We start from the raw sequence: 24,374 nt of genomic DNA on the forward strand, positions 1-24,374 counted from the left end.
CCTAGTAATGAAATTTTGACAAATGCCTTTTCTGCATCTGCTGAGATGATCATGTGATTTTTCCTTTGTTATGTTGATGAGGAGTATCCCACATTTAAAACAATTTATTTTTATTTATTTGAAGGGCAGAGCTACAGAGAGGAGAGAGGGAAAGAGAGAGAGCTTTCATCTGCTGGTTCCCTCCCCAAATGGCTGTAATTTGAAGCCAGGCCAAAGCCAGCAGCCTAGAGCCTAGAACTCCATCTGGGTCTCCCACATAGGTGATAGGGACCCAGGCACATGGGCCATCTTCTGCTGGTTTTCCAGGCACATGAGCAGAGAGTTGGATTGGAAGTGGAGCAGCCAGGGCTTGAACCAGTGCCCATATGGAATGCCAGTCATGGGCAGTAGCTTAACTCACTGTGCCATAATCTCAGCCCCCTTTTCACCATTATTTCATATTACTTTATCTTCTTTTTTGTGGTGTGTCACAGTGATTAGTTTTCATATGTTGAACATGTGGGCATGGCATATGAGCATTTAATTGTGCTGTTGAATTCATTTTTCTAGCATTTTGTTGAGGAGTTTTGCATTACTATGAATCAGGAATATAGGTTTATGGTTTTCTTCTTTGGCAGTGTCTTTGGCTCGGGTATTAGGGTGAGTCTGACCCATGACATAGGTTTGGGTGTGTTCCTCTTTCAACTTTTTGGAAGAGTTTGACAGCGATTGACATTAATTCTTTAGATGTTTAATAGAATTCTTCAGGGTTGCTATCTGGGTCTTTGGGGAGGTTTTGATGAGTTATTTAATGTCCTTACTAGCTATAGATCTGTTCATATTTTCTGTGTATTCATCGTTTAGTCTTGAGGCGGCATGTTTCTAGGTATTTACTCCTTTCTTTAGGTCATCCAGTTCATCGTTGTGTGGTCATTCACGGTAGTGCTTAGAATCCATTTCTGTGAGCCAGTTGTGATGTGTGTTCTTTCATTTCTGATTTTATTTGTTTTTTTCTTTTTTAGTCCTTCTAGTAGTTTGTCAGTTTTGGTGATCTTTATTTATTTATTTGTTTTAAAAGATTTACTTATTTACTTGAAAGTCAGAGTTACACACAGAGAGAAGGAGAGGCAGAGAGAGAGAGAGAGGTCTTCCATCCTCTGGTTCACTCCCCAAATGGCCACAATGCTGGAACTGAGCTGATCTGAAGCCAGGGGCCAGGAGCTTCTTCCAGGTCTCCCATGCAAGTGCAGGGACCCAAGCACTTGGGCCATCTTCCACTGCTTTCCCAGGCCATAGCAAAGAGCTGGATTGGAAGTGGAGCAGCCGGGACTTGAACCAGCGCCCATATGGGATGGTGGCACTGCAGGCAGTGGCTTTACCCGCTACACCACAGTGCCGGCCCCTGTTGATCTTTTTTAAAAAAAAAACTTGGTTTCACCAATTTTTTTCTATTTTCTATTTCATTTATGTCTCTTCAAATCTATTATTTCCCTTCTCCTGCTAACTTTAGACTGAGTTGTTTTTTCTAGTTTCTTGAGGTACTAGGTTGTTTGTTAAATATCTTGCTTCTCTCTCTCTCTCTCTTTTTTTTTAAGATTTTATTTATTTATTTGACAGGCAGAGTTACAGACAGTGAGAGAGACAGAGAGAAAGGTCTTCCTTCTGTTGGTTTACTCCCCAAGTGACCGCAACGGCCGGAGCTGTGCTGATCCGAAGCCAGGAGCCAGCAGTTTCCTCCCAGTCTCCCATGCGGGTACAGGGTCCCAAGGACTTGGGCCATCCTCCACTGCTTTCCCAGGCCACAGCAGAGAGCTGGACTGGAAGAGGAGCAGCCAGGACTAGAACTGGCACCCATATGGGATGCCGGCGCTGCAGGGGGAGGATTAACCAAGTGAGCCACGGCACCGGCCCCCCTTGTTTCTCTTTTAATATAGGCACTTACTGCTATAAACGTCCCTCATCCGGGTTGTCTTCTTTTGTGTCTTTGCTTTTTTTTGTAATGTAATGTCTCATTACTTTTCATTTATTTTGTGTGTGTTCTATAGCAAATGTCTCTGTAGTTACCAATTATAACATTGTACTTCGAATTCATACCAGTTTGACTTCAACAACATACAAAACTGCTCCCTTAGAGCTGCAGACCCACACTCTTTCAATTACTGAGGTCGCAGAATTACATCCTTGGGGTCTGCATTGTGGCATAGCAGGTTAAGCTGGTTCCTGCAACAAAAGTGTCACGCACTGAAACAGTGGTTCAAGTCCCAGCTGCTCTGCTTCCAATCCAGTTCCCCGCTAATACCCCTGGTAAAGCAGTGGAAGATGGCCCCAAGTACATGGGCCCCTACCATCATGAAAGAATTCTGGGCTCCTGGCCGTGGCCTGGCCCAGCTCCCACTGTGTGTCCGTTTAGATGGAAGATCTCTATTCTGGCTCTCTGTAACTCTGCCTTTCAAATACAATAAATAAATCTTTTTTAAAAAATGCATCCTTATACACTGTACACAGAATAGTAATTTTTAGGATGTATTCATCTCCTAAACAAGTAGAAAACAAGAATTGTAGTTACCAAATTAAGGTATCAGTAATCTCCACATTTCTTTTGGTACTTTTTAGCGTTTTCTATGTCTGTTGGAAGTTCCACTTTGTTCTTATATGGTTTTCTTGTCCACGTCTTCCTTGAGCTCTCTGGTCATCTCTAAAACAGTGTGTGGAACTCTGCGTCCAGCCTTTCTCGGGTGGGTTCTGTTGATGTGCTACGTCAGCCAGGCTATGCAGAGGGAATTTCCTGTGCCTGGGGAGACATGCTCCTTCATGCCCTACTGCACCATTTTCCCCCTGACTCCCACTTACGAGTTTTTCTTTTGTCCGTGTTAAAACTTCTCTCCAAAGCACCTTTGAGAAATTTTCTTTCATTTTCTGGAGTCATTTTTGAAGCATTGGGACTGTCAGGTATTAGAAAGTTTGATAAAATTTCCTCATGAAACCGTTTGTACTTGGTGGGCTTTTTGGTTTTGTTTTGTAGAGGATACCTTACTTTTTAAAAAATTTGTTTTCAAGATTTATTTATTGTTCAAAAGTCATAGTTAGAGAGAGAGAGAGGGAGAGACAGAAAGAGAGATCTTCCATTTGATGGTTCACTCCCCAGATGGCTGCAATGGCCAGGGCTGGGCCAGGCCAAAGCCAGGAGTCAGGAGCTTCTTCTAGGTCTCCCACGTGGGTGGCAGGGGCCCAAGCACCTGGGCCATCTTCTGCTGCTTTTCCAGGCCATTTTCAGGGAGCTGGATTGGAAGTGGAGCGGCCAGGACTGATGCCCATTTGGGATGCTGGCATCACAGGTGGCATCTTTACCTAGTACACCACGACGCACCTGGTTTTGTTTTGTGGAGGACACTTTTTTTAATTCTTTTAAAAGATTTTGGCTGGCGCCGTGGCTTACTAGGTTAATCCTCTGCCTGTGGCGCCGGCACACCGGGTTCTAGTCCCGGTCGGGGTGCCGGATTCTGTCCCGGTTGCCCCTCTTCCAGGCCAGCTCTCTGCTGTGGCCAGGGAGTGCAGTGGAGGATGGCCCAAGTGCTTGGGCCCTGCACCCACATGGGAGACCAGGAGAAGCACCTGGCTCCTGCCTTTGGATCAGCGCGGTGCGCCAGCCGCAGCAGCCATTGGAGGGCGAACCAACGGCAAAAGGAAGACCTTTCTCTCTGTCTCTCTCTCTCACTATCCACTCTGCCTGTCAAAAAAAAAAAAAAAAAAAAAAAAAGAAAAAAAAGAAAAAAAAGATTTTAAGCATTTTATTCAGTGAGAGAAATGCACAGGAAAGTGAGGGCTTTAATTAGGGGAGAAAGAAGCCTAGAAGCTAAGTTGGGTCCACAGCAGGCAGAGAGCAGGCCAGGAGCCACGTGGAGCAAGCCTGCGGGCAGGAAACAGAGGCAGGGTGGAGGTCAAAAGGCTGAGCCTGAAGGCGCAGGGTAACAAGGGGAAGGCCTATATGTTCCCGGCCTTTTATTCACTTCCAAAGGGGCGTGGTTACGTAGTCTGATCGGCAGGTAGACGTACAGGTGAGGTCAGGTAGGGACGTGAGCTCACACAGGTGGTGTGTTGTGAAGGCGTGGTCTCCTGCTCACAGATCTAATCAATTTGATCCTATCTGCCTGCCTATACCATTCCCCCCTCAGAGACTCCAGGCCTTGACCTTAAGGGACGCTGAAGGGTGTATAATCATCATATTTTCTGTGGTTGCTTCCTAGTTATCAGGGGCGTAGCGTAGGCCCTGCCTGGCCTGGGTCTGGGAGTCTCTGGTCTATCTCATCTAATAGGTTTGCTTTATGAGCTGGAGAATTTTCAGTCACCATCAATGGCTGTGTGCCCTGTATGGTCAGTTATTCTTAGAAATCACTGAGTTCTGAAACATATAAATTTGTCAATCAGCATAAGCAAAACCTGAACAAGACCAGTTGTGAGTAGTGTGCCCCTTAAGTTGGAAAGAACATATCTCACTGTCTCCCAGAGAGTGGGTGGTGGTAGGCTACCCTTATGCAGATTATAAACACATTTAGCTTGAGCATGGAGAATTATAATAGAAGAACCCATTAGGAGTTTTATTATCAATAATGGTTCCCAGAGAGAACCAAAAAGGCAGGAATAGCATGTCTGTCGTAGGGTGCAGCAGTCTGGATGTGACAAAAGCAAAAGCTTTGCTTATCTTTTTGCTTTTGAAGAGATGCTTACGATCTCGATTGGCTTACAGGAATAATCGGGCGTGTCTTTGGAGTTCACCTGTGGAGACTCGAGAGGTGGAAGTTTAACCCTAATTTTACTGAGAGAGTCGTGCTCAGTAGCACCTGGGAAGGTCCCTTCCCTGGAAGCTGCCACTGATCTGAAGAGGATCTTTCCATGACTGGCTCGCTCAGGAATTCCTAATGTTGGAGCTTCTGTTAGAAGCTCTTTAATTCTTTGGAACACCTTTTGTAGCTCCCCTGTCCAGCGCAGTGTGTCTGTGTCAGGGCCTTTTAAAACTTCATAAAAAAGCTTGGAACCCAAATCCTGGAATCCATATTCCATAGAATTCTGCCATTCCCAGAAATGTACTTATCTGCTTTTTAGTCTGTGGTGATCCTATAAATAACGTAGCTTCCTCTCTCTTGCCTGAAAAGAGCATGCTTCCCTGGGGTTAGACTGTATCCCAGGTAATCTACCTCTTGTTTAGAAACCTGAGCTGTTTTTGGGAAACTGCACAGGATAGCTTTCTTTAAATCTTGCTAACTTTCTCTGCTTCTTACAAGGTAATTGATGTGCATAAGCTATTTTAAAAATATTTATTTATGTATTTGAAAAGCAGAGTGGCAGAGAGGGAGAGAGAGAGAAAGAGAAAGAATGAAAGAAAGAAAACGAAAGAGAGAGAGAGAGAGAGAGAGAGAGAAATCTTCTGTCTGCTGTTCCACTCCCCAAAAGGCCACAAGAGCCAGTGCTGGGCCAGGCTGCAGCCAGGATCCAGGAACTCCTTCCTGGTCTCTCACATGGGTGGCAGGGACCCAAGCACTTGGACCATATGGTACTTTCTCAGGCCCATTAGCAGGAAGCTGGATCAGGAGCAGAGCAGCTGGGACTTGTACTGACACTCTGATATCGGATGCTGAGTTCACAAGTGGCATCTTAACCCACAAAACCAGCCATAACACCAGCCCCTGCGTAAGCTTTCAATTTGTTCACTATGATTACTGTTTTTAATTCTTTACCTCATTGATTTCTGTTCTTATCTGTATTATTTTATTTTTGATTCCTTGAATTGTCTTTTAATTTACTATTTGTGTTTTTCTGTTGTGTTGAAACTGGGACTTTCATTCGTTTTCCTTCATGGACGTATTTAGTGCTATGAATTTCCCTCTCATCATTCTAAAGGCATCCTGATAAGTCCGATATGTAGCATTTTTATTATCATCATTTCTTTTAGGAATGTTGTAAATATCTGTTTATATTACCCCTTTATTCCAAATTTATGTGATATATTTTTAAATTTCCAAGTTAAAGATCCTTTTTAAAAATTAAGGAAAAACTTCTAATTTTATTGCACTGTGGTCAGATTGTTGTTTGTAATAGCTGTGCTTTATGGAACTTAGTCTTATTTTCATAACTTTTTTAAAAGATTTATTTATTTTAGTTGAAAGTCAGAGTTACACAGAGGAAGGAGAGGCAGAGAGAGAGAGAGAGAGAGGTCTTCTATCCGCTGATTCACTCCCCAATTGGCCGCAATGGCCAGAGCTGTGCCGATCCGAAGCCAGGAGCCAGGAGCTTTTTCTAGGTCTCCTACGTGGGTGCAGGGGCCCAAGGACCTGGGCCATCCTCCACTGCTTTCCCAGGCCACAGCAGAGAGCTGGATCGGAAGTGGAGCAGCTGGGTCTCGAACTGGCTTATGGGTACCGAATTCTGTATGTTCTTGTGTATTTGAAACTTTTTTTTTTTTTTCTGTTGCTTTGTTGCTAGGGCATCTTGGCTGGACATAAAATTCCTTTTTTAAAAAAAATATTTATTTTATATAAAAGGCAGAGATAGACAAGGGAGCTCCCTTGCCCTGGTTCACTTTCCAAAGGCCTGCAAATGCTGGCAGCAGCTGGGAGTGGGGAATGGAATCCAGGTTTCCCGTGTGGGTGGCAGGGACCCAAGGGTTTGAACCATCACCACTGCCTCCCAGGGTGTGCATTCGCAGGAAGCTGGGACTGGAATCCAGGCACCTGATATGCTATGCAGGCATATCACCACCATGCCAGACGCCTGCTCCTGGGAGGAAGTTCTGGGTGGCGACCTTCTTTTACTGAGTTTCTGGGAAACATGGCTCTGTTGTTTCCTTGAGAATTCTGATACCGATCCAGTTCTCCCTCCCCCCACCCCTCAGTTATTGGATCTTTTCTCCAGGAGGCCAGGGGAAGTTGTTCTTGATCTCTGAAGGCTAATGGTTGTGCTGTCGTGTGTCTGACTGTTGACCGTTCTGGGTGGATCTTTTCAGACACATGGCACATGTTTTCAGTACATGGAGTTAGTTCTTTCATTTCCAGCATCTTTTCATGGGTTATAGTCTTTAAATGTCAGTTTGATTCTATTGTTTTGTTTCTCTTTCTCAAGGAGTTTTTTTTGTTCCTGTTTTACATTTTTATTACTTTCTCTCTAACCCATTGAGTTCATTTTTCATTTTCTTGGTTGTTTTGATTTTCTTCAATACTGTTTATGTTCTCTTGTGCCCCTTGGGTCCTTACAATTTAGGCTTCATTTCTAAGTTTTACTCTTTTTCATTCTTTTCCCCGCCTGAGTTTAATCAATTTTATTTTTATTTTTTCCAGTGTTGCCCAATTTTCTTTTCTTAATTTTTGAAATTCTGGTTCAAGGTGGCTTTCATTTTTGCAAACATTTGAGTCTACTTAATCTACTTTGAGAGTTGAATTAAGTTTTCTTCTGTGTCGTGGTAGTTATGTTTCATTTTCTGATTTTCAAAAGTAAATTTCATAGACTTGCTTAGTTTTTTTTTTTTTTTTTTTCCTGTTCATTTTGTGGCTCTGGGGTTCTGCAAGATTTCTGGTTTAATGATCCTCTCGTCTACCAGTGCAGAAAAGTTGCCACTCTAGTAGTTTATGTGTATGTGTGTATGCCCGTATCTTCCCATCTTTTAGTTCTTTTTTTTCCTCCTGGGCCCTATGTTTCCCCATTTGCATCTTTTTTATGTCACCACTAAATTGCCAAACACTCCCCATTCTTTTTTTTTTTTTATTTGATAGGCAGAGTTAGACAGAGAGAAAGTTCTTCCTTTTCCGTTGGTTCACCCCCCCCAAATGGCCACTACAGCCGATCCGAAGCCAGGAGCCAGGTGCTTCCTCCTGGTCTCCTATGTGGGTGCAGGGCCCAAGCACTTGGGCCATCCTCCACTGCCTTCCCGGGCCACAGCAGAGAGCTGGACTAGAAGAGGAGCAACCGGGACTAGAACCCAGCGCCTCAACCGGGACTAGAACCCAGGGTGCTGGTGCCGCAGGCAGAGGATTAGCCAAGTGAGCCGTGGCGCCGGCCAACACCCCCCATTCTTGAGGAGCCCTGCTCCTGAGGCAGTCGCGTGGCAGTGTGCGTATCTGAAGCCTCTGCTGCACTCCGCTCCGTCGGGGTTCTCGGACGATGTTTTGCACTCGGGGTGGGCTGTGCTCTCCAGTGGTGGTGACAGCTCTCAAGACATTTTAGAACTTGTGGCTTGTGCTCTTCTTCTCTCTTCTTCACAGTTTTCCTTGGGCTGTGCTTGCTCATGACAAAACCTAGTGGCTAGAGTGCAAGGCATTGCTGGAACTTGCTGTATTTTTCTCCTTTTTTAAAAATTTGTGATTATTTTTAAACTTGGATATCCTCTGCTTTCTAGTTATGCTGAAGGCATGATTTTTATAATAGGTTAATTTCTTCTTCTTTTTCTGTGTTGTGTACAACAGATATAAGGGAGATGTAAAAGGACTTGGGCAGCTGCCCTTGTCTTGGGCTACCTGGGTGTCTCTCTGAACATTCGCATTTTCCTCTAAGAAATCACTGGGTATCTGGTATCCATCATATTTTGACACTTGGCCGAAAACTTTAGTATACAATTCTGTCACAGTCCTGTTGTTGTTCAGAAAGATAATGAGGAGGAGGTTGAAGAAAAGGAGAGAGATGAGATAAAATGATTTCAGGAGATATTTATGAATGCCATACTTTACAATTATATTTTGTAACTATGATAAAATGGGATCGTGTAACTCTCATAAATTAGGTTTTCAATTGACTCAGTGTAATTTTCTCTCTGTCCTGAGCATTGGGGTGTATTGATGCAGGAGGTTCATCAACACTGAGCAGTGAGCTGGAATACCACGTGCAGGATTCTGGGGAGGCAGCTGGAAGGTGGAGACAGAGGAGCTTCAGGTTCTGATGTAGCTGCAGCACAGGCCCTACAAGCTGTTTCTACAAGCTGTTGGATTTCCCTGGTGGCACTGGCTTACTCGTGAGAGTTATGGACCTACTTACGAACCATGCGCAGGTGTGTCGTGCACTGTTAGGTAGGCAGTTAGCCTGTCTTGCAGTTCATTCTCACAACACTCTTGAAAGGTGGCCATTAGAATCCCATTATGCAGAGGAGATGGGAGAGGATCAGAGAAGCAGTTTCTCCAGGGTCTCAGTGCAAGCCAGGGAGGCAGGACAGAGTTCAGTGCCGTCTTCTGTGGCCTGAACGTCCTCATTCTACTGCCAAAGTGGGTCTCACAGTGGGCCTAGCCATTCTCAGAAACCTGCTCGATGTTTCTTTGCCTGATGCTTTATTGCACTATTATGCAGGTTGGCACTGACTTGACCATCTCAACTGCTGGACTGTGGGGGATCACTGGCTCCGTGGGTTCCAGCAGGCCATAGGCAGGTAGTCTTGCCGTATGGAATTGACTGATGCTCAAAGGCATAGGGATTTGGGATGGAGGAACTTCCGGGGAGGCTGCTCAACTCTTGACTGGTGCTGCATCCAAACCCATCATTCGTCACTGGTGAACTGACAGGTGACACATTCCCGGGCAGGTGGCAGTGCCCCCAGCTACTATAGGGACATTGTTGGGGGCCTCACTGCTCCACTGGATCTGCCTTTCAGTTCTGCATTCACTGTGGGTGTGGTCCTGGTTTACCTGGAAAGCTTACCTCCAGCTTCCCCCTGGGTTCAAGTTCGCCTTTCAAATCATTTATGGCCATGGTGCCTTGCAGATGGAGATTTTTTTTTTAACCAAATCCTCTTCCACAGAGGCAAAATGTGTTCACAAACGGTACTTTAATAGGAACCTTGAGAATCCGCCGATTACGTGAAGGAATGAGGGTCAAAGAAGGGAGCACAGAGACCCAAACATTTTCTTTGGCTCTGGCCTTACTTCTCTTGTGTGATCTCTTAAGGGATTAGGTCAGCAGGACCACTTGTAGCATTACGCACGCGGCAGCTGAGCCCCCGTGGATTGTTAGGTGAGTTTTCTCTGCAGTGAGCTCATAGCTTGCCTGGTGCCCTGTGATTTCAACGAGTCCTGACGCCCCCGGGGGAACTGACTTTGTTTCCTGGGCCAAGGTGTCCCTGCAGAGTGGCTCATTCGCATTGCACATTTCCATCTTTTGGAAGTCTGATTCTGCAACTTGCCATGTGTTGACGTGATACGTGTCCTTCTAAACCCTCTCTGGGAAAATACTTAACGGCATGAGTGACGCGCCCTGTTACCTCTCAGTCCAAGCTTTCTGATCTGTGAAACAGCTGAACTTGAGACATCTGACCTCAGAGGGCCAGATCAGGCCCACGTCTATCCACGTGCACTCTGGCCACACCTACCTCTCGCAGGTAGCAAGTATGGGAGGCCATGGCTGTCCCACACGTCCTCTTCTCTCCCTGCCCAGGTATGTGCATGGGCAGCTCCACCCGTCACATCGTGACCTTCCACGGGCAGAATTTCAAGCTGACCGGCAGCTGCTCCTACGTCCTGTTCCAAAACCAGGAGCAGGACCTGGAGGTGATTCTCCGGAACGGTGCCTGCAGCCCCGGGAAGACGCAGACCTGCGTGAAATCCATTGAGGTGAAGCATGGAGGCCTTGTGATCGAGCTCCACAGTGACATGGAGGTGAGTGGCGCTGCCCGTGGGTCCCGTGGCAGAGCAGTGACGGAGCTTTGGGAAGCCGCGTGGACCTGGTACATAGGGTTGCTTAGCTGGTGCTCCTGGTGGGGACCCAGCCTTCTGCCTGAGGAGCACAGCGCCACCTCCCGATGAAGGGCTTGTTGCCAGACCCTTTGTCTTGGCACAATTTCATGTTGTTCTGGGCGCGTATTGGAATAGGAAATCAATTTTAGATAGCATTAAATTGTGAATTTAGTGCCAGTTTCTGGTGCTGGGAGAGAATTGGGATTGGCACAAAGACTGTTTACCCTGTAGGTGTTAACAGCCCAGTGCCCAAGGCCTGTGAGCTTTCCAGAGGGAAATATTTAGGGCCTACTGCAGGGCCTTGGAAGATATTTAAGGGCCTGAACCAAGTGTATGAATCCAAAATTTGAAAAGAAAACTGCAAAACCGATGTAAATAAATGTTCGATTAAATATTTACAAAAGGTTACATTATGCCAACTTCTTTACTTGTTCACTTGGAAATCATAAATATTTCATTGCATGAAAACAACTTGTCGGCTAGATTTTCTCACTTTGCAAGAGTTTCTGAACATGAACAATAATTGCTGAAAAATCATAGCTACTCATATATTAAATGAGTCACTCATAGACAAAAAAATGCAATATCGAAATGATAAAAATAAACCCCTCCAAAATTTTTTGCAACAAAAAAATGTACTCATCACCAGATGTGAGTGCATTTTAATATCTTTGATATGATGGGTGATGGGAATTCGAAAGGAAATTCTAGGGGCATGCACCCAGGACACAGAGAAAAGAGTGAGAGGGGTCCTACCAGATGCTCCTGGAGACAGGGGCCTGAGGAGCTGGAAGAAGGCCACTTTCCCAGCCTTTTTTGAAGGAGTCAAGTGGACTCAGGGCACCCTGGAACCCCTGGCTCCGGTTCTAACGCATGGTCGTCTGAACGGTTTTATAACAGTCTGTGCTCCTGCCAAGCCCTTTCAAGCTTCTTTATTCTATCAGAGCTCTTGACAAACGTCAGAGTTTGCGGCTACACCTGTAGTTGAGCATGACGAATGTGCAGGAACTCTCAGGAACTTCAGGAAGAAGCTAGCCAGCGAGTGCAAGTGTTTGGCTTAGCAGTTAAATGGCACGTTCCGCACTGGAGCATCTGGCTCCCATGGCTAGCACTGATCCTGACTTCAGCTTCTCACCAGTGCAGACCCTGGGAGGCAGAGGTGATGGTTTAAGTAATAGGGTCCCTGCCACCCACATGGGAGACCTGGGTTGAGTTCCCAGCCCCTGGTTTTGGCCCCAGGCCAGTCTTGGCTGTTGTAGTCATTTGGGAAGTAAATCAGCAGATAGAAGCTCTTTCTCTTCGGCCATGGTTTTCTCAAACAATGATGAAGGCCTTATTAACAAAAAGTTACCCAAAGAACTTCTCTTAAGGACCAGGTGGACTCATGGGCAGAGCTGCTTCTCCAGAACCGCCGGGCACTAGACCACCTCACAGCCTGGAATATTTTCCTTCTTGGATATAGTCACTCTGTGCCGATGTGCACAGATTTCCAAGGCTTGGAACATCTTAGCCCTGGATGGAAGCAACTGGCAAAGAATAGACCTGTCCCCACTTACTAAATAACGACGATGCTGATCATGATATTCATAATAATAATTATCAAGGAAGCTACGAATGAGGTTCTAGGATTCTTCGTTACCAAGACTGGTGGTGAGCTTTTTCTTCCTTGGGCAGGTGACGGTGAACGGAAGACTGGTCCCCATACCGTATGTGCGGGAAAACGTGGAGGTCAGCGTCTACGGCGCCATCATGCATGAAGTGAGATTCCCCCGTCTCGGCCACATCTTTGCATTCACTCCACAAAACAATGAGTTCCAGCTGCAGCTCAGCCCCAAGTCCTCTGCCTCCAAGACGTATGGTCTCTGCGGTACGGACATGCTCTTCCCCCACTCCACTTACACGTGGAAACCTTGCACTTGTAAACTGTCCTCTCTTGGGGGTTTATGCTTCTGGGTCCAGTGGCGAGGAGGCAATAGGGAGGTTCAGGCCCCCGTGGGGGTGGCAAGAGAATGACAGTCTCTAGCATCCGTGTGTTGGCTCCCATGGCTGCTCACATAGTCTTTCCTTGCTTTGCCAGGGGTCTGTGATGAGAATGGGGCCAGTGACTTCGTGCTGAGGGATGGCACAGCCACCAGGGACCCGCAGAGGCTTATCCAGGACTGGACCGTGCACCAGCCAGGGCAGACGTGCCAGCCCATTCCCGAGGAGCAGTGTCCGGTCTCCGACAGCTCCCGCTGCCAGGTCCTCCTCTCGGCGCTGTTTGCTGAGTGCCACAAAGTCCTTGATCCGGCCACGTTCTACGCCATCTGCCAGCAGGACAGTTGCAACCAGGAGCAAGTGTGCGAGGTGATTGCCTCGTACGCCCACCTCTGTCGGACCAACGGGGTCTGTGTTGACTGGAGGACAGCTGGCTTTTGCGGTGAGTCTCCGGAAGTGCCCCCCAGGACCCTGGAGCCCCGCTGCGGGCGCCCCCAGACTCTGCAGGCCTTAGATCCTTTACCTGCCAAAGTTCCATTTCCTGCTACCAAGGATTCTAGTTGGGATCAAATGAGATGGTAGATGTAGGATTTTTGGTGTAGAATTTCTATGTAAGTTAAAGTGTAATTTTTTTTCTGTTAGTTTTTCTGTAGTTCAGACAAATGTGATTGAATGTAGTAGACATGTACAGAAGTTAACACAGTACGGTATAACCTGTCACATGGAATTTGGGCCATCTTCCACTGCTTTCCCAGGCACATTAGCAGGGAGCTGGATGGGAAGTGGAGCAGCTGGGACTTGAACCAGTGCACATATAGGAAGCTGGAGCTGCAGGTAGTGACTTGTCCCACTGTACCACAATGGCAACTCCTGGTTTTCTTCTTTTAAGAAAGATGCTTATTGGGGCTAGTGTCGTGGCTCACTTGGTTAATCCTCTGCCTGTGGCCCTGGCATCCCATATGGGCACCGGGTTTTAGTCTCGGCTGCTCCTCTTCTGGTCCAGCTCTCTGCTGTGTCCCGGGAAGGCAGTGGAGGATGGCCCAGGTGTTTGGGCCCCTGTACTTGCATGGGAAACCAGGAGGAGGCACCTGGCTCCTGGCTTCGGATCGGCGTAGCTCCGGCCATAGCGGCCATGTTGGGGGTGAACCAACGGAGGGAAGACCTTTCTCTCTGTCTCTCTCTCTCACTGTCTAACTCTATCTGTCAAATTAAAAAAAAAAGTTATGAGTGCCTCTGAAAACTGGCCCACCATGACCCATCCAAAATATTAAAAAAAAAAAAGAAGAAAGATGTTTATTTTCATATACTTGGAAGGTGGAGGGAGGGGAGATAAAGAGAGAGACATATCTTCCATCTGCTGGAAATGCCTGTACTAGCCAGGGTTGTGCCAGGCCAAAGCCAGGAGCCTGGAACGGCATCTGGATCTCCCAGAGAGATGACAGGGGCCTAAGCACTTGATCTGTCATCCACTGCTTTAGGATGCATTAGCAGGAAAGTGAATTGGAAGCAGAGTGGCTGGGACTCGAAGCAGCACTCCAGTGTGGGATGTGGCCCAGCCTAGCCCACGGTGGCACAGCTCCCATGCTGAGCTCTGGGTCGCTGGGTTATGTGGATGATACAGTCTCCTCTCATTCTGCCTGCTGATCAAGGGGTGAATGTCAGCTTCTAAATTCCCGAGGCAACTTCTCTGCTTAGTAATTGCTTCGTGGACCTGCTGGCTATTCATCGCGCGTGCAGAAAAAAACCCTGGGTGCCCCAAATCCTTGGTGGTCTTCTCCCCGACCTGTCCTGGCACCATGAGAGCGGGAGAACCATGGAGCAGGCTCAGGACACAAGTGAGTGCCTCCTAGCTTCTCTCCCAAGGCAGCCCTGTGTAGTGTGGATTCCTTATTTCATCATCGGAGGATTTGAAAGCATCAGGCACACCCGTATTCACGAGAAGAGACCGCAGAACTTGCTAAGGACACGTAGATTTCCATAATTCCTTAGGATTCAATTTGGCAGAGGGAGGTGGCTCCAGCTGGTCTGGCCTGCAAGTTGGATTTTGCCTCTGTGTTCTGCCCTCACTTGGGCGTGGTCTTTTTCTGCGTGGTTTAAGAAGCTCGGGCTACCCCATGCACATTCCGCACCATCCCCACCGCCGCAGGTCTGTTGGGTGACCCTGTGCCTGGAACCAGCAGCACTGTCCGTGCCTCCCGCAGGCTGGGGCGGGCCTTGTGGCGTGACCGCCTTCTCTGTCCGCAGCTATGTCCTGCCCAGGCTCGCTGGTGTACAAGCACTGTGAGCACGGCTGCCCGAGGCACTGCGATGGCAACGTGAGCTCCTGTGGGGACCACCCCGTGGAAGGCTGCTTCTGCCCCCCGCACCAGCTCGTGCTGGAAGGCACCTGCGTCCCGGAGGAGGCCTGCACTCAGTGCATTGGGGAGGACGGAGTCCGGCACCAGGTAGGAGCCCTGCTCTCCCATCGCCATGGGGTCAGCAGGGAGACAAGTTCACCAGTGGTAGACCCCTCCGCGACCCTGGCAGCAGGGTCAACTCTTAAAGGGACCCTTGCGGAAAAGGGAGTCAACAATGAGTAATGGCTGTGGGTTCACACAGATCTCAGCTCAAACCCTAGATCTTTTTTTTTTTTTTCAAACAATTTATTTATTTATTTATTTGAAAGTCAGAATTATAGAGAGAGAAGGAGAGAGAGAGAGAGAGGTCTTCTGTTTGCTGGTTCATTCCCCAAATGGTCACAACGGGCTGCACTAAGCCAGACTGAAGCCAGCAGCCAGGAGCCAGAAAACCAGCTGGGTCTCCTACATGGGCTCAGGGGCACAAGCACTTGGCCCATCTTCTGCTGCTTTCCCAGGCGCATTAGCAGGGAGCTGGGTGGGAAGTGGAGCAGCCGGGACATCCAAAAGGGATGCTGGCATTATAGGTGGCAGCTTTACCCACTACGCCACAGTGCTGACCCGTCTAGGTTTATCTTGCATTAGCTGTGGGATCAAACACCAAAGTGTGGTCAGCACATTGTTGCTATTATTTTTGTTATTGTGCTCATGTGAGTAGAATGATAGAGGATCAGAGGAGGGAAAGGGAGAAGAACGTGAATTTTATATGTTCAAGTCTTCCATGGATGAGGTATGGTGTGACCTTGATGGTGCTAAGTGCTAGGTGTGTGTTATGCTCCTCAGAGGTGTGTTTGGCAAGGTGTTAACAGCTAATTGTGGTCGAGTGTGTTTAAAGAAAATTAGCCAAACATATGTAAAGTGGTTTCTTTATTGCAGGCATCTTTAGGGTTTTAATGTCCTCATGTGCATTGCAAATATTTAAGAGGGTTTTTTTCCTTGAGCCTCTTTGACCATGGAGCATGCATGTGTGCACCTGGAGTGCCTGTAACATCCCTTTGGAGTAGGATTCCATGGAATATACCAGAACATCCTACATCACTCATCAGCACTCACACAGCGCCTGCGGGGGAGCCAAGACCTCGCAAGCTGGGCAACTTTGCTTGGGGCAGTTTGTGAGTGAAGGCGTGGGAGTTGCACTCAGAATTTTAGTCTTTCTGACTCCAAAGATGGTGTTCTTTTCCACCGCACAAAATTACTCTTGCTACATCTTAAAAATTTTTTTTTGTGGGGATCTCATTTGCTTGGGAGTCATTGAGTTGTAAAGTCCTTGAACTCTTATTTATTTATGACAGAGAGAGAGAGAGAGAGAGAGAGCGAGCGAGCAGCTCACATGTGCTAGTTCACTCTCTACATTTTAGCCATAGCCAGCAGCCAGGGTCTCTCGTGTGGGTGGCAGGAACTCACTCCTGTTGCTGCCCACGGTGCGTGTTAAGCTGGAATTGGGAGGTGAGATGCAGTTGCATGCACTCCAGTGTGGGATGTGGGTGTCCTAATCAGATCTTAACCACTAGGCCAAACACCAGCCCTACTGCCATCTTTTGGATGTAGAAACAATCTTTTTTGAAAAAGATTTATTTATTTATTTGAGAGGCAAAGTTAGAGAGAGAGAGAAGGAGTGATACAGAGTGATCTTCCATCCGCTGGTTCACTCCCCAAATGGGCACAGTGACCAGAGCTGAGGCAGATCAAAGCCAGGAGCCAGGAGCTTCCTCCAGGTCTCCCATGTGGATGCAGAGATGCAAGGGCTTCGGCCATCCTCTGCTGCTTTCCCAGGAGCACTAGCAGGGAGCTGGATTGAAAGTGGAGCAGCCAGGACTCAAACCGGCGCCCCTATGGGATGCCAGCACCGCAGGCTGTGGCTTTCACCCACTGAGCCATAGCGCCAGCCCCAAGAACAGTCTTAAAATATGTTTAAAAAAATCAGACAGCAGAAAATTAGTTAACTGAAGACTTTGGAAAACTCATAGCCACTTTTGGTCATTTCAGAAAATACAGTTTCAATGTATGAAAACAAATATCCAGCCATTTGTGTCTTCAGCTTTTACTTTCAAAGCAGAGAAAGAATAAAAATCGAATATGAGGAATATTTGCATTCACCGAATTTTTGAGCTGAAATATAAAGCCTGGGAAACCTTTTTAGGGAACTAACCAGGGTGTAAATCTGCTGTTGTAACCTCAGAAGGGCAAAAACATTTACCAGTCTCCATAGCTTTGCTTGTTTTACCAAGTGCGTGCTAATGATGTGAGCGTGATGGCTGAGGCTGTCCCGCTTAGGCGCTGCTGCTGCTATTGAGGCTGGAGGAGTGCGGGGCAGCTGGGCACTGTTTCAGCAGTAGGACTGCGTCCACCCCCCGGAAGCCTGGGGCAGCCTTCCTCCCCAGGCCTGGCTCCCTGCAGACATTGCATTTGCATCTGCCATCCCATTCATTCCTGGTGCACCCTAGCTTGTGCACCTTCTTTGACTTTGGGCTCTGAAGACTCCTGTCCCCCACCCCTCCGCACTGTATTCTCTGTAGGCCATTCTTTTGTCACCTTTATTTAGTCTTACGCCTGTCTGTCCAGGTGGTAGTCAAGCCTGGTCCTTAGCACCTGGTGGCAGAGACAGGCGGGCCTGACCTGGGCCCCTGCGGGCGCGCCCTCTGCTGGCTGCTGGCTGCACAGCCTGGTCCGGCCTGCAGAGAGCCGGTGGGCCGCTCAGTCTGCACTTCCCCAGGGGCGTCCGCGGGACAGGGTTGGGAGGGAGCTACTGGAAACGTGAACATCCCCGTGGAAGGAGGTTGAGCATCTGCTTGTGTCCTCTCTGGTGGCGCACCCACTCTCAGGCGAGTTGAAAAGTTATGTATTCTTGAGTTGAAGCATCTGCCACCCACATGCAAAAGATGAACAACTAAGGAAACTCAAGCATACAAAGTGGGAGCCTCTTCTTGCTCGCTCCTCTCCTGCACCATTCCACCCCTGCCTCCCCCCGCCCCCCGCGAGGCCCCCGCCCTGCCCTGGATCCTCCCAGCCACGGGAAGCACCTGCGTGGCAGAGGCTGCAGCCTCTCTCCCGTCTCCTCTCCCAGCCCTTTCCTTCTCCATCCTGCTCGCCCTGGTGCTGTCTGTTTAACACTCTTCTCTGGGCAGGCCTTCTGCCCCAGGGCTGCACCAGCTGCCTATGGAGTTCAGTACCGACTCCTGATGGGGCGGCCTGCCTGCCTCGCCCCCCCATGCCAGGGCACCCCCGCTCCACACTCACCACCCACATGGACATGACTTCCCCTGAGCCCGGGCTCGCTCAGTCCCCGCCCGGAATCCCTTCTGCTGTCCTCTCTGCCCAGGTCTCCTCACTCGAAATGTCGCCTTTACCAGCACCAGCCCCAGGGAGCTCTACTGCACACCTGGGGTTCTTTCATTTATTTTTTCATTAATGAGAGAGAGAGAGAGAGAGAGAGAGAGAGAGAGAGAAACAGAGAGTTCCCGCCTGCTAGTTCAAGCCTCCAGTGTCCCCAGTGACTGGGGCTGGGCAAGGCCAAAGCTGAGAGCTGGAATGCGGTCCAGGTTTCCCAGGTGGGGGTGGTAAGCCATCACTGGCTGCCTCCCAGGGTGTACATCGGAGGCAGCTGGAGTCAGGTGCCAGAGCTGGCAGTAGAACCCAGGCCCTCTGATATGGGATGTGTGCATCTCTACCACTAGGCCAAGCACCCACCTCTCCTTGTTCATTTAAAAAAAACTATTTATTTATTTGAAAGGCAGAGTTACAGAGAGGCAAAGGCAAAGGCAAAGAGAGAGAGAGAGAGAGAGAGAGAGAGAGGTTTTCCATCCGCTGGTTCACTCCCCAAATGGCCACAATGGCTGGAGCTGAGCCAATCTGAAGCCAGGAACCAGGAGCCTTTTCCAGGTCTCCCATGCAGGTGCAGGGGCCCAAGGACTTGGGCCATCTTCTACTGCTTTCCCAGGCCATAGCAGAGAGCTGGATCAGAAGTGGAGCAGCCAGGACTCAAACTGGCACCCACATGGGATGCCAGCACCACATCGCCACAGTGCCAGCCCCCATTGTTCATTTTTGAAATCAGTGCTATTGAGGTACACTTTATATACAATAAACAGCACACTATATAATATGGTGAGTTTTGACATGCTTGTACACGTGTAAGTACATCACTGTCATCAAACAACAAATTCCTACCACCTCAAGTTTCCTTTGCTCCTTTTTAATAAGAAGTTCATGGGAAATGTGAATTATGAAAAAACCATGCGTGTATTTCAAGACCTTTTTTGCTCCAAAATGAACTTAATCTTTCTATTTTGTTCTTCCATGAACTTTCAGAATTATGTTTGTACATCCCCTGGCCATGGACAAACACTGGTTTTCTTTCTGTCATTATAGATTCATTGCATTTAATGGAATTTCCTTTTCTTTTCAAGATTTATTTATTTAATTGAAAGTGAGAGTTACAGAGAGATAATGGGGGGAGAGAGAGAGAGAGAGAGAGAGAGAAGGGGAGAGGGAGATGGAGAGAGAGAGAGAGAGAGAGAGGGAGAGAGAGAGTCTTTCATATGCTGGTTCATTCTCCAGATGGCCACAACATCCAGAGCTGAGCCAGGGCAAGCAAGGAGCCAGGAGCTTCATCCAGGTGGGTGGCAGGGGCCCAAATATTTGGGCCATTTTCTGCTGCTTTCCCCAGACCAACTGCAGGGAGCTAGATCAGAAGTGGGGCGGCCAGGACACGAATTGGCTCCCATTTGGGATGCCAGCATCCCAGGCAGTGGCTTTAACCATTGTGCCACAACACTGGCCCCTTCTGGAATTTTCCATAAATGGATTCATGCTGGCTTCCTTCCTTCGGTGTGAGACTCAGCCACGCTGTTGTGTGCTTTGAGGGTTTGTGCCGTTGTGTGGCTCAGCTGTATTGCGTTGTATATATCTATCTGTCTCTTCGTCCCATGTAGCTTTCCAGGAACGAGCCCTGTTGGCTCATTGTGAGTGTCAGCTATTCTAGGGTTGGGACCGTGTGGTCAGACATGCCCGTGGCAGGCACTGTGATGGCCGAGGAGAGGCTAAGCCCGAGATGCCTGGGGCCAGAGTGCTGGGTCCTAATCCTGGGCGTGCCACCTGGTCACTCACTCACCTTCTCTGTGCCTCATCTGCAAATAGGGATGATGATGGTGCCTACTGGATATAGGGTTACCATAAGGGAGATAAAGTGCTAAATGAAATCCCCTAGAAAAATACCCAGTGGGATGGATGCTGTGGCGCAGTAGGTTAATCCTCCGCCTGCGGTGCCAGCATCTCATATGGGCACCGGTTTTAGTCCTGGCTGCTCCTCTTCTGATCCAGCTCTCTGCTATGGCCTGGGAAAGCAGTAGAAGATGGTCCAAGTCCTTGGGCCCCTGCACCCATATGGTAGACCAGGAAGAAGCACCTGGCTCCTGGCTTCGGATCAGCACAGCTCTAGCCGTTGTGGCCATTTGAGGAGTGAACCAACAGAAGGAAGACCTCTCTCTCTATCTCTCCCTTTCACTGTCTGTAACTCTATCTCTCAAATAAATAAATAAAATCTTTTTAAAAAAGAAAAAAGAAAAATACCCAGTAGTTCCACCAGGGAGGCGGCAGGCACTAGCGCTTAAAAACAAGGCATCTTGGCCGGCGCCGTGGCTCAACAGGCTAATCCTCCGCCTTGCGGCGCCGGCACACCGGGTTCTAGTCCCGGTCGGGGCACCGATCCTGTCCCGGTTGCCCCTCTTCCAGGCCAGCTCTCTGCTATGGCCAGGGAGTGCAGTGGAGGATGGCCCAAGTGTTTGGGCTCTGCACCCCATGGGAGACCAGGATAAGCACCTGGCTCCTGCCATCGGAACAGCGCGGTGCGCCGGCCGCAGCGCGCTACCGCGGCGGCCATTAGAGGGTGAACCAACGGCAAAGGAAGACCTTTCTCTCTGTCTCTCTCTCTCTCTCTCACTGTCCACTCTGCCTGTCAAAAAACAAACAAACAAACAAAAAAAAACAACAAGGCATCTTGCCTCTTTCCTTGCCCTGATGGTGAAGCCCGAGCAAGTACTTCATAGCTCCTCATTTAAAAGAAGGGGCTCATAAGAGGAATTGTCCTCACTGCTGGGCTGCGTGAGGATCACATGATGCCAAGCCCTGGGGGAGAAGCTGTGGAGACGTTAGGGGTTGGTATTTACCGAGCGAGAGGGGTCCGGTCACCTTGAAGGAGGGAGGGACACTTGGGGGAGGGTGTTTTGCCTTGAGCTCCAGGCAAAAATGGAAAGGCTGTTTCCATCTTCCCAGCTGGCCATGGAAACAGCTCGAACAAGGAAGACCTCCCTAGGCTGGGAACCCCCTAGAGGCCTTTGAGCTACTGGCTAGGAGTGAGTTTACCCAGAGCCAGCACGACTTGAATTTAAGTTTCGGTGCAAGTTCATGGCCGAGTTTGGAGGGAGACCGAGTGCTTGCTCCTAGTCCCCATCGTGCGCACCAGGCCCTGAGCTAATCCTTGTCCCCCTCCTGTGCACCAGGCTGCGTACCTGCAGTTTACAGGAGGGGAAACTGAGGCACAGAGGAAGGCCACCGTGGAGTTTGGGTGTTCCTTCTGCTGTTGGGCTGTGGGCTGCTGGGAAAAAGTCTCTCTGTTCCCTGGGTGGAGCCTCATCTGAGGAGCAAAGAGCTGTACTCAGGCCTCTGAAGTCGCTGCTGGCATCCATGATGGGACAGCCCGGAGAGCTCTGCTGTCCCGTCCTCAGCTCTCACCGTCTCTCGGTCTCGTGTTGAGTCCAGAAGTAAACGGCCATGTTTCCCCCCAAGCCGCAGTCCCACTTCCTCTTGGGCCTGGGAAATGGCCGGCAGGTGTCTCAACGCTGGCGCTCACAGGTGGTTTCCTTGCTGTGCTTGCTTTGAGCGCCACCGTCAGAGAAGGGTGATGGGCAGAGTTCCCAAAAGCTGTGGTTGCCACCCTCCCCCAAGTTTACAGGCAGTGTGGCACAGGCCTCGCACAGGCCCCGGGGCTTCTCCAGCTCCTTCCCTCTCGGAAGCCCCCGTCCGTCTGCCTTGGTTCCTCTGCACGGCTCTGGCAGGGGTAGTGGCTGGCACCCGGCTGAAGCTGACTCAGTGCTCGGGGAACCTACTTCAACCTTGCTTTCCCCTCAGTTCCTGGAGACCTGGGTCCTGGACCATCAGCCCTGCCAGATCTGCACATGCCTCAGCGGGAGGAAGGTCAACTGCACGTCGCAGCCCTGCCCCACGGCCACAGGTGAGCTGAGCCGCCCTCCCTGGCACCACCGAGTCCCAGACCTCCCGCTGTGCACCTGCGGTTGGTTTCCTTGTGCAGCTGGCATTCCCCTCTTCCGTGCCTGGAGTGGATGCTCTCTGGGGGATGCTGTGCCCACCCTGGTCCTCGTGCTCTGAGTCTTCTGGAGGCTGAATTTGAGGGTATCACTGAGACGCTCCGGGGAGGCTCCCTGGGCCTGTGCTGGTTTCCCATGAAGGAGAACACTGTGCGTCCTGCATAGGCTGTGTGGTGATTTGCTTCCCCGTGACGCTGTGGCCTTTCTCTCCTGCAGCTCCCACATGTGGCCCATGTGAAGTGGCCCGGCTCCAGCAGAATGCACACCAGTGCTGTCCGGAGTACGTGTGTGGTACGTGGCCCATCCTGCCTCCTGCTCTCGGGTCCAAGTCCCAGCTGCAGGCAAACGATGTCGATTCTGACAGGTGGAGGTGTTGTCAGGCACAGGGTGGGCCAAAGGAGGGGGCAAGAGCTGGCTGAGTCTCTCCCTCCCTTGCCAAAAAAAAAAAAGAAATAAAAGGAAAGAATCACTTTTGGAAAATAGGATTTGCTTCTTGAAAAATTCTGCAGTGGAGTATCATTGCAGTGTTCGAGGACATCAGTGAAATGCAGGGTGATTACTGGGGCTATGGAGAAGGCTTCATGCCAGAGGAGCTCATTTTGGTTTTCGGATCGATGCTGAGGACAAGCGGATGTTGAGGAGAGTAGCGTAGAAGGCTGTGGTTTCAGAATCTCTTTGTCGGAAGGCTTCAGGGTAGGCTTGCACGCTGCACAGTAGACAGCGGGCCGAATGCGGGTCTGATGCAGTACCCACGAAGCTGATGGGATGGTGGTTGCCGTGGCCGGAAGCCTCCCAGGCTGTCGTCCCTGTGCTGCCGCGTGTTTGCTGATCGTAGGGTGAAGACACAAAACACAGGCTGCGAACATTTGCAGGGGTGCGCGTCTTCAAGGGAGGGCACATAGCTCAGGCAAGAATCCAGGCATCTGCAAAAGGATGAACTCATCTGGGGAACGTGTTTACGCTGATGAAACGGATCTGAAGTCCTAGGAGGGCTGGGGGAGATCCGACTGGACAGCGGTTTTCAGTGGAGAGAACTGGGGGGGGGGGGTCAATTTGTTGAAAGCCCTCTTTCTGTTGACATTATTCAACTCCTGCCAAGGCCTGGGCACCTGGCCTTCAGTCTTTCATGGACTTCTCAGATGAACCCTGTAAGCAGAGTTCCTGCCCTAAACAGGAGGGACCTGAAGACTTGACTGGGCCCTGCATGTTCTTGCAGATGAAAATAATAACCAGTTTGAGCTTAGCATGTGGCTTGGGCCTGACTGTTGATCTACTGTCTCTGTCCATCTGTCTATGTATCATCTATCATCTTTCTATCTCTTTATCGTATGTCATCATATCCATCATCTAACTCTGTCTCTATCATCCGTGTCCATCTCTATTAGTCTCTGCCTGACTGTATCATCCCATCTCCATCTCTCACTATCTCTATCTTGATCTCCATCTCCGTCTCCGTCTCTGTCTCCGTCATCTCTCTAGCATCACCCTCTACCTCAAACATCAGATATCTGCATGACGAGGCACAGGGGTTCCACTCACAGGGGATAGGACAAGGGGCTCGCTGCCCTCTGCATGGATCTCTCTCCTCCGTGGCTTTCAGTGTGTGACCCCGTGAACTGCGACCTGCCTCCGGTGCCTCCCTGCGAAGATGGACTGCAGCCGACGCTGACTAATCCAGGCGAATGCAGACCCAATTTCACCTGTGGTAAGTCCGCCTCTGTGGCTGGGGTCCTGGGACATAGTTCCACTCTCTTTTGGCCTGGGGACCTATTCTGAGAGACCATGTCATTTCCTGTCTTCTAATTAGCTAAATCTGGGCATGGGTCTGTTTGGAAATGAGGGTTAAAGTCACATCTGAAGTGAATCCTATGAGAATCCCTGCAGCTGCTGGAGGCGAACCAGGTGTTGGCACAACTACAGCACCTCCTTCTTGGGTTCTGTTAAGCAGCGGTTGGGGCTGGCAGAAGGCTCCAGATCTAGTCTTCATTTACGCCCGGTCT

At 49.3% G+C, this 24,374-nt stretch overlaps 1 protein-coding gene across 1 annotated transcript in view; it reads left to right on the forward strand.

Moving 5' to 3' along the window:
• Positions 1–24,374, forward strand: part of VWF (von Willebrand factor) — a 159,067-nt gene that overhangs the window by 104,854 nt on the left and 29,839 nt on the right. Inside the window, exons 35-41 of the mRNA XM_062195452.1 lie at positions 10,381–10,601; positions 12,354–12,546; positions 12,757–13,098; positions 14,901–15,100; positions 22,178–22,280; positions 22,591–22,665; positions 23,975–24,079. Of these exons, the coding sequence (XP_062051436.1) occupies positions 10,381–10,601; positions 12,354–12,546; positions 12,757–13,098; positions 14,901–15,100; positions 22,178–22,280; positions 22,591–22,665; positions 23,975–24,079 (1,239 nt within the window). The remainder of the gene's footprint in view (positions 1–10,380; positions 10,602–12,353; positions 12,547–12,756; positions 13,099–14,900; positions 15,101–22,177; positions 22,281–22,590; positions 22,666–23,974; positions 24,080–24,374) is intronic.

The sequence above is a fragment of the Lepus europaeus genome, chromosome 6 (assembly GCF_033115175.1).
Source record: "Lepus europaeus isolate LE1 chromosome 6, mLepTim1.pri, whole genome shotgun sequence".
In the NCBI taxonomy this organism is placed as follows: domain Eukaryota; kingdom Metazoa; phylum Chordata; class Mammalia; order Lagomorpha; family Leporidae; genus Lepus; species Lepus europaeus.